The 10411-nt window shown below is 40.6% G+C and overlaps 1 protein-coding gene across 1 annotated transcript; it reads right to left on the bottom strand.

Moving 5' to 3' along the window:
- Nucleotides 1-1143: 1143 nt before the first annotated feature.
- EXOC1L (exocyst complex component 1 like) lies at nt 1144-10138 on the bottom strand. The gene is made up of 3 exons (XM_054824473.1): nt 9809-10138; nt 6098-6228; nt 1144-4241 (listed from the first exon to the last, which is right to left on the bottom strand). Exons 1-3 carry the CDS (start codon nt 9927-9929, stop codon nt 3978-3980), a joined length of 516 nt encoding a protein of 171 aa, XP_054680448.1. The 5' UTR covers nt 9930-10138; the 3' UTR covers nt 1144-3977.
- Between the last annotated feature and the right edge of the window lie 273 nt (nt 10139-10411).

Genomic DNA, 10411 nt, shown 5'->3' with positions numbered 1-10411 from the left:
GTTAATTCTGCTAAAGGGCAAAAAACCCCCAAAATGTAGTTTGTTAATGCTAAAATGTGGTTACACATGTTAAAACTGACATGAGATCATCTTCCCGGATGCACAGTGCCATTCTCTCCCCTCCTATTTCAGCTTCCCACAGATGCTCTTTAGAAAGGGCCTTTGGTCTTCCAATACCGACTTTAACTCATGACAAAATATTCTTAAATTACATAGTACAAATTATGCAATACAATCCCCCGCTTTACTGGAAGAAGATACATTTATATGCTGAAAGTATTGGGGAATAGGAAGAGGACAGGGAAAGTAGTATAGGCTTTCTTTGGGAAGAGCTGGGTTACTCTATGTATGACTCTAACATATGAAGGAGAAGAAGAATGAGAAATAATCCAGAAGGCACAGTCCAGAACAGGCTCCCTGCTCTGTTTCACTTCAAAAATTATTTTTTAAATTCTGCACTGATCTGTATTTGCATAATTTAAGATGCAGGAAAAGATTAGTTATCCACGAAAGATAAACACATGGGAAAAGAGTCCTTCTGTTTCAAATATAAGGTCATGGGTCTTTGATGGTGAAAATTATCTTAAATCCATGAACTCCAGTGGAACTTCACCAGTGTATTTTTTGTTGATATGGAACTATCTTACCTGAATGTTGATGTTAAGTGCTTTTTGTAGCACGGATCTGCAGGAAACTGATGGATTTTTTAAGGATAGAATTAAGACAAATATGGTATTGATAAATGCTACTTGCAAAATATTCTCAAATTCTTTTGTCATAGGTTTTCCCCATGTTCTTAATTTTGATGTTGGTTAAAGAGTTTAAAAAAATACACTTAGGAAACAAACATCATCTGTCTTTTATGACAGCCTCTCTTCTCTTTCTGCCTCTTAAGAAAGCGAACATGAAGTTCTGTTTGCTCATTATCACTCTTCATTGTCAGGCTGCCACTTTTTTTTTTCCTCTGGAACAGATATAGCTGATAACAATTTCTCTGTTCTGAAGAAAATCCACATTATATCATTTAGTTGAAACCTTTTGTAAGAATGCTACAAGTGTATTTGTGATAATCCTTTACTCCTCTAAGTTTCTTCCTGTTGAATTTTGAAGAAGTCTTCCAGGAGAAGTAGCTGAATCCCCAGATACTGTGTTTCAAACTACATTCTGTATATCCAATGTCAGGAAATGCGATGTAGGAGACAATTCTGCAGTAATTGAAAGATGGGCTATTTAGTCAGTCAGGTCTTTTCCATTTATAATTTAGCCCATTCTCTATCTGCTGTGGTGCAGCTGTGCTATACTAACCGCAAAGTCACAGTCTCCTGCACCTCAGGACAAAGACTTTCCATAGTGCCATCAAGTCAGTCTAGCAATTACACAGTGTCTTGGTATTTGACATCTTACAAAGAACTGTGTAAATCTAAGCAGTCCCTAGATTAGGTCCGCAAAGATCTTTTAAAGTATTTTTCCTTTTAATAGTAACTGAAATAATTTACATGGACAATGTCCCTTCTTTCCTTTTGTTTAGTCTGATCGCTTAGTGAAGAATGTCTGAAATATTATGTGATCAGACAGAAGAAATGCCAAACAGATTTTAATTGCATATTGTTCCATATAAAATACAGGCTTATTTGTCTTCTAATATAGTCAGTTTAATGTTTATACAGTACAAGAATAGAAAGATATAAACTACTGATGCAAGTCCATTAAATATGGTTGAGCATTATAGTCATTTTTAGCTTATCAGTTTCTAAAATGATACAGAAAATTATTGGTCAGGAATTCACTATACCTGTACTTTATTTCAAAAGAATGTTCTGAAGTGCTTATTATTAGAGGTTCTAGGGTTTTATTACTATTACAAGATGAATGATGGGAGCTTTTCCACCCTTGTGCCTATGAAGCGAAGAATTTATAAAGATTACAGAAAACATTGTGACCTCTACAATTAATACACAGTCCAAACGACACAATGTGCCATAGATAACAGTAGTCTGAATTATACCTGCTATTGAAGATGGTTTTGTAGAACCTGGATGTTGGGCAGACAGTTCTGGTAGCTATGGATCACATGTTACAACACACATACTTACACTGGCTTATCCCAAAGACGTTCTGAAAAGGGCAACTGCATTTCATAGACAATTACTATAAATACAGTCCTTCTCTCTAACAGTATTTAGGTAGCAACTGTAAGACTTAAGTCATTACAAATTCCAGAAGATTTGTGTTACCCGCATAAACTGCCTTCACAACTGTCAAGATATACATAATTACTAAGATTTGGGTTAAAATTGATGTAATTTACAACATATGCCTAGAATAAATCCATAGCTTCTGAAGATCAGCTAATCAGAGTATGGCCTTTCCTATATACAAGCAATAGGATAACATTTAAAAAGTAAAGTAGAAAGCTGTACATTTTATACAGTTTTTCAAATATATTCTCACTTATTTGATGTTATTTTGATTTTGAATGCAAAGTACATTTACACAAATGTTTTCAAAGGTGGGAGTTCATGTGTAAGACAACAGTGAAGTACGAGTCACAGCACCCTTGTGCCACCATCCCATTTCACAGACGGCAGGTACTGAGAAAGGACAGTAACCAGCTCATGATTTCCTAGGAGCTATTCACATCAGTCAGCTTTAGGTACGTAGCTGGTTTAGTCCACAGCTAGTCTCTTGGCTGCCAAAAGAGAAAGCAAATTTTCTCCTGCAGGACATTCTGACCAGCAGCTTCTCTGAATGACCTTTTGGGTTGGCATTTCTTTATTAGACACTATGGGAAGAGCAGCCAACCAGCTTAGCTGACAGACTGGGTAGTATCACTGTGCTTCTTATCGTCAACGTTGTTCTGCTTTCAGCTCTTGCTCCATACAGCTTTAACTCATCCTCTGTTTCTGCTGTAACGTAACACTGTCACAAGTCCAGCCGTTATTTTTTGTTTTGGGCAAGACGTTCCAAACCACTCAGTAGACTCCATCCCATGTTAAAAGTAACTCTAAGTACTATTACGCTTTTCAGTAGTGCTCTGAATATGCTAACACATAGCTAGAAACTGGTGAAAATTACTCTCATAATTCTGTGAATTTTGAAAAGTCTGTCACTTGCCTACAAAGTAATTGTAGTAGCCAACAACTACTGTTTACATAGTATTTTGTTAACTCTTGGTCCAGAGGTAGAGAAGAGACATAAACAAACAATTTCTGTTCCCTAACCGGACCTGTTCATACATGTGAGCAAAAAAGTGGAAGAAAGAAGATGTTAATGATACAAAAGAAAAATGTTCCAACAGGTCTGACAAATAAAGCCATTCTGCTTAGGAACATTCATTTTCTAAGACAGTACCACAAATAATGGGAAGGCCAAAGGGAGTACTAAATGCTCTGAGAGAAAAATAACAGAACTGCATCCATGAAAAGTTGGTCCCGTGGTACCTGAATGCAAAACTCCGATTCATCAGGATGAGGGTTTGATTCTTGTATTGATACAGGTGTGATCTTTTTAATGGAGTTCTATATTTCAACACATTTCAAAATGGAAATGTGTGTCATTCTTATACAGAACTCATTTGGTTGCTTTCTTTTTTTTCTAATTCCAGGACATAAATTAACAGTTAATGCTCTTGATGCTTTAAAAATATTTCCAGCTATTAATGAAAGATAATTTATACCTCAATGAACATATGAGCAAATGCTGAACTCTACTTACATAAGCAGTCGCCACTGACCATGAGAATTACTGGTCTATATTGAAAGTCTCATATATTTGTAATTATTTGCTAGAGTGAGGCCCTCCAGATATTTATAAATGAATGGTCAATCGTTTATGTAAAAAGTATGTTCCATTTTTTACTTATATGTAAAATTAAAAAGCAGATACTGCATATCACTTACTATCTTTTTGATCAGATGACTTATGAAATGCTGGTCAGTGAAAGTCAGCCAGTCACCTTAGTGTTAGAAAAGGCATCTTTAGGACAAAGGACACAGGGAGAGACATAAAAGGTTGGAAGCATAGAAACATATCCTCATCAGTACTAAGCAATCCCTGTTGTTGGATGACCAGATTGAATCATCGTTTAGGTAGGTGTCATCAAAGTTCACAATCTTCAAGTCCTTCTTAAGGTACATTTCATTCAGTTTGTTTAGTGTTCGAGCAAAGGTATATTTAGATGCGCAACTATATGCTTCCAGATTGTAGACTTTGTGGAAGTGCATATCAAAATATGGATTATCCTAAAAAAACGGAGAGAGAATGAAATCATTACACGCATCACAGATGTTAGAACGGCAATCTGTTCTCTGCCCAGCTACATTCAGGGCTTTTTCTCAGTTTGATGGACTTGAAAGGACTTTGCATATTTCTGCTATTCATACTAAAAACTCTTTTAAAACTTTACAAAGTAGCAGTTTATAATTAGCTGCAATTCTTTGCCATCAGGAGTTTTGCCCGAGTAAAACTTTCAGGGTTTGGCCAAGCGATACGCTGTGCTTTATTGGGATTATACAATCTTGTTTTGAAATGAACCAATTTGTCATGTTGCCTAAAACACACTATATGAAAAGCACTTGCCTTGGACTATAACTATATATGCCTGTCAGAAGAAGAATATTGATTGCCCTTCCTGCCTAAATTGTAATTCTCTCTGCTTTCTGGCTCTTTGGCACAATTAATCCCAGCAGCAGCTAAGTTCTGTTAAATTCTATTGACATGAATAACTACTATGAGTATTTATAGCAGTGTTAATCACCTATAATTATGAGTTTGAGGTTCATTTAGGCTTTTCTTTAACTAAAAATGAGACAGATTTTGATCATCCCAGTTGTGGAAGGCTGAATCATCTCTGAAGGGTATTTTAGCACAACACTTCAGAAAAAAAGCTAAAGTAAATTCATGCAGGCAAGTGATGAAGGAATTCCTCTGGCTGCCTTGGCTGAGAAAGGGACAGGAACATCTCCAGAAGCAAGATAACTTGGAGAGGGGATGGAAAGGATTACTAGTTTGGGCTTTTTTTCCCCCTCTGGCCTAAACTGCAAAGAGCTCACGGGGTGCAGGGATACTCTGAAGCTGAGCTCACCTCTTCTGCCTCCCAGGTTCCTAGTTTTAGACTGGAGGGCGACGTGCACAGGATGGAACGAGAACAACCACAGTTTGATATTTTCCTCGGAGCAAGGCTCTGAAACCTTTCTTGTGGGCTCTTGATTTCTCTTTCACTAGGATAATGTAACCTGAATTCTATTTTATGGTCCTTTGAAAGCACTTTCAAAGGGAAAAAAGTCTTTTTTTCCTGGACTACATTTATTATGCATGGATGACTGATAAAATGTCTTCTCATACATGAAGTAAGATATTCTCCTCGACATATTCTTCTAGCTTTTGTAAAATAGGATTTAATTCTACTTTTGGTGTTGTTCTGTATTGTACTACTGCAGCCTCATTTTACCCTTCTGAAGTTGTATCTGAGAGATCAGGACTTTTTTAGCAGTAATGTCGGCCAGATCTAGCCAAAGCTCATTCATATTTACCCACTCAAAACCACAAATACTCAATTAATCCAAGTAATGTGAGATTAAGCTCCGTGAAAGCAGCACAATTTCCTGAGCAGGTACACCAAACAAGGCACTTGTGTGATATTTTACATATTGACTTTGTCACACAGAGAACAGATTCATTCAAATGACAAGGTCACAGTCTCCATAAGAATATTTAACGAAATTTTGTTTTCAAATACACATTAGAATCTATGGGATTAACTCCAGTTTACACTGGTAGCTGCAGGGGGAGAACTTTTATTCCCAGTTATGATGAACAAATTAGAAAATATCCAACTTGTCCCTCAGATCTCAACTGGAGGGATAAAGAAGATTACAACAAACAAGAAAAACTCTCCTTCCTCCTCCCCCGCAAAAAGTGCAAATGCGATGTGGAGCCTCTCACGTGCAATAAAACCGAAATTCCTTGGAGGTTTGATTTATTTTGGTTTTTACATAATTTTCTTTTTTCACATATTGCATTTTAGTACTTGTATCCCAAATTGGAACACAAGAAAAGTATACTCTAATATATGTATTTAATAATACATAACACTTACAGTATCTGCTTCTTTTCCATCAATCATCTCCAGATCTTTCAAAAACCACTTTTCAACTATTTCATATTTCTCCTCTCGATCCACTCGCAAGTGTTTAACCATACATATTTCTACTTCTTCACTTTTGTTCACTGCAAGAAAAAAATAGTTTAGATAAGCAAGCAAGTACTTCCCAAAAGTTCCAATAATAAAAGACTTAAACTACATTTTAGATAATAACTTAAATGATGACAGGCATGGCTGTTTAGGGCTATACTGGACTTAATAGTTTCATTTTGCCCAGGTAGTAGGAATAGCATCATGTTCTCAATCTATGAAACCTGTCAGCTGTCGGTAGATTCAGGATTTACCTTACCCATCCTACGAAAAGAGAATCTTGGCTGTGAAAAAAGTATTTACATGTATTTACATGACTCGCACTATACTTTCCATTCTGTGCATGAAGTTGTCTTACAAAGTTGTTACTTTTTTAAAGCAAAACTCTTATTTCCCTATAAAATATGCAAGTAGGTCACTTAACAAAAATAACATTGAAAATATTTCTCAAAGCTTCAAGTTGCCGAGTGCTATCTTTGTAGAAATTACTATTTTCCACGTGGCCAGGAAACAAGAGTAAAAAGAGCATGAAGGCACTCTTTGCAATAACTACTATTATTAATTGATTACATTGAGTGCTGCGTAGGAGATTTCTCTAACACGCAGTAATGAGTGTGAAAAGCACCGGAGCCTGAACAGTCTCCTGCACATCCAGCATGATGGCTGCAGGGCAGGCTGCTTCCCCAAGCCATCCGGTAGCCTAAGGTAAGGGCGAGATGTCAAAATGCTCCTGCCAGACATAGGTGACATCATAGCAAGAAGCTACAGATGCAGGAGAAAAATTCTTCTATTTCTAAACACCGCCTGAATTTTTGAAAACCCGTTTGGAAGCTCAACTTGTTTTATCTTATTCCTGTTAAAATGTCTCTTACTTCTCACCTGTTTATAAGAAAATGGTTATTAAATAAAGACAAACAAAGGCTATATGTTGGAGACCACAAAGGAAAACAGCCGAAAAATATATAAATTGATTATAATTTCTCTCAGCCTATAGCTTCCCTGCCTGGGAAATACAAATCACTGTTGCTTTTTTTTTTCTGGTCCTATCAGTCATAGTTGCTCAATGATCTTTAACCAAAGGACCACCACTGTTTTCTCTTCTATGGAGAAGTTACAAGGGTTCTCATTTGCAAGCAAATCTAGTGGGCTAATCTTAGAAAGTGCTCTTCGTATTTTCCGTTTCTCCCATTCTGTTTGCTTCCTTGCTTGCGAGGGAGTACGTTGTCTCCCTCGGAGTTAAAACAGAAGGAAACAAACCCAACCCTAAAAGCCCCCAGTTCTGTCAGAAATACCAGGGGATGTCCTAGTGGCCCCCAGGTCCCACACACCGCCACTTCTCTGCTGTAGCCTCATGCAGGAGTGGAAATCATATGACATAAGGACAGAGCATAGATGCATTTGCAATAACAACACCAGGACCATGTCCTGCCCAGTGGTGAAACTTGGGCGGGCTATTTTCAACTGAAAACAAACAAACAAAATCTTTCTTTACATTTCCTGCATTTTAGATATTGCTTGTTCTTGCACTCAGTTAACAGAGTCAAAGGAAATTTGATTTTTTAGGTAGAACATGAGCTCAGATCTACCACGTCATTCTATTAAACTCTAAAAGCTTTTCTTGGGCTGGGTATGGCTATGGCAATGCCTTCATAGAGCACAAACTATTTCTTAAGGTCTTCCATCGACTGAACACCTTTTTTAGCATCTCTGTTGGATAATACGATGTTATCCCTACCATTCTTCTCAGGCGTACCAATAGTGGGTTGTGGAAATCCCCAAAGATGGTTGCATTTCAGCTTTATGCTCTTCTAGGGTTTATAAAGCATTTAGTGAAAGGACATTGTCTTCATGCAAGAACTGGGACTTGCTATTTTGAAAAGGAAGGGAAATAGTGTTGGGTATATGGCACAAAGATAAGGTTGTTCAGTTATCCACACCAAGATTTTGTTGTAATACAGATTTCAAAAGGCACAGACTTGAAAAGTTTTGCCTATATATAGTTTGACTGGTTTGTTTATTTATTTATTTATTTTTGTTATGGTAATTTGAAATTAACAGGCATATACTGAGGTTGCATTGCAGGGATAAGATTTTAGATAATGTGTTTTGCTCCTAGAGAATCACAGCAGATTACAGCAGCTGCTGGCAGGCAGATGGAACCCATCTTTCAGAATCAGGTTTCCACTCACCACTTACTTGACTATGCCTGAATATATTAAGAGAGTTTAATATTGTATACTGGAGAGATCCCACTCTTAATACTCTACATAAATTTTCCTTTATGTCTTCAGAGACTTTCAATCTGTTAATCTGATTAGAGGCTGTCTTTAATGGCTTGTTCTTCTCTACCTGAAAAATAAATTTATAGTTGAGATTTTAAAGGTTCATAATGTTATTTCTCCTCAGATGAACTGTTTAGATCTACCACATGCAACTAAACATACTTCTACCAGACAGTTCTATAAACTATGAATCAGGTTGGTATTTCTGTACATTTAGAAGCTCTGTGACATTCAGGAATCCATTTCTTAAAACTATTTTTACAGTTCTAAAATACATGAGTGCAGGGAACATAGCTTGCTCAGTATTTCCAGTAATCTGTACAACAACTTAAATGTTCTAAAGACTTCAGATAGTTAGAAAGATAATGATCACAGAATACAGTTGACATAATCCCATATCGGATGGTAACCCAATCTATGTCTCAAGTACATAGATTATTTCTACCTGTTATATGTATTTTGAACCTGAAAAGGAAACAGACTGGAAGTAGCATTCACTTCAACTTAACTACTTATAGATGAGAGTATTTCTCTTTTTGAGTATCTTTCAGTGTTGTGAAATAAAAAAAAACCAAACCCCAAACCCAAGAAGCTTTTCTGAAACTTTGTTCTAAAAACGTTGTGAAACAGATGCACTTGAAATCAAATTTGGTAAAAGCCAGATGATTCAGTTTATCACAGCAATCTTGTTTTACTCACAGTTCTTGCCAATTACTAACTCAAATTTGTATTTATTTAAACCACAAATCTAGTTTATTATTACCAAAGTAATGGGGACAAGATGTAGGGCATTAGACCAAGACCAGGGGATAGTGCAAAAGCTCTACAAATTACAAACGTTTCCTGCAATGCTAATGCAGTTTTACGCTTCCTTACGGAAAACCTAACGGGAACTACAGTACGGTATTGCTCTTTCAACAGCGGATCAGACACTCACAGCACGCCACGTCCTGAACACTTTGAGCAGTTGTGCTGGAAAGCGTCACGTCTCCCCGCCGATATTAAAGCTCAAGCCCGTATGAATCAGAAATCGGGGAAAACGCCGTTTCCGAAGGCTGCTGGCAGCGCGGGGACAGCGAGCGGGGTTTCGGGCCGTGCCGGGGAGCTGCCGCAGCTGCGGGCGGCGGGGCGGGCCCGGGGCTGCAGCCGCCCCGCACCGAGGCGCTCCCCGCTCCCGCCCCGCCGCCGGCCGGCCCCGGCCCCGCTCCCTCGCACACCCGGGTACGCGCACCCTCGCATCCCCACGCACCCACCCGCGCCCACGCGCTGCCATCCTCGGGCGCCCACTCGTGCACGCCCAGGCGCTGACCCAGGCGCCCGCACCCCCCGGTACCTGCGGCGCACAGGTAGCAGCGCTCGGCGCCCGAGCCCTCCACCTCGATGAACTCGTGGAGCCTCTGCCGCCGGGGGCCGAACAGCCTCTTCGCCAGGTCCTCCTTCACCAGCGAGGACATCGCCCCCGCCCGCGAAGCTGCTCGGCGGCGGGTACCGGGCCCCCGCGCCCCGCAGCAGCAGCGCCGCGCCGGGCACCCGCGGGACACCGCGGCGGAGGCTGCCCCCTCCGCGGGGGAGGCATCGCTAGCAGCGGCCCCCGGCGGGGTCCCGCTCCCCGGGACCGGCCCCTTGCACCGCCGGGGCCAGCCACCGTTAAGGCTCCGGCCCCCGGCGCGGGGAGAGGCCGGGCAGCGGATCTCCCCGCCCCACGCGTGCCCGCCCTCCCTCTCGCCCTCCCTCTCTGTGCCGGCGGGGGCCCGGGGCCGCCCACGGGCGAGACGGTCGCGTTGCAGAGGGCCGGTGCTGGCTCTGCTGCCCCGCCGGTACCGGGACCGCGCGGGGCCTGAGTGGGGGTCCCGGCGGCCGGGGCGGGGCGGAGGTGCCGTCGGGGCGCCCGGCCGGGCTGCTTCCCTGCCGCGGGAGGACAGCGTGAGCGGGGAAA

Source organism: Grus americana, chromosome 4, assembly GCF_028858705.1.
Source record: "Grus americana isolate bGruAme1 chromosome 4, bGruAme1.mat, whole genome shotgun sequence".
NCBI lineage: Eukaryota > Metazoa > Chordata > Aves > Gruiformes > Gruidae > Grus > Grus americana.
Note: the sequence above shows the minus strand (reverse complement) of the source record. Positions and strands in the feature narration are given on the sequence as shown.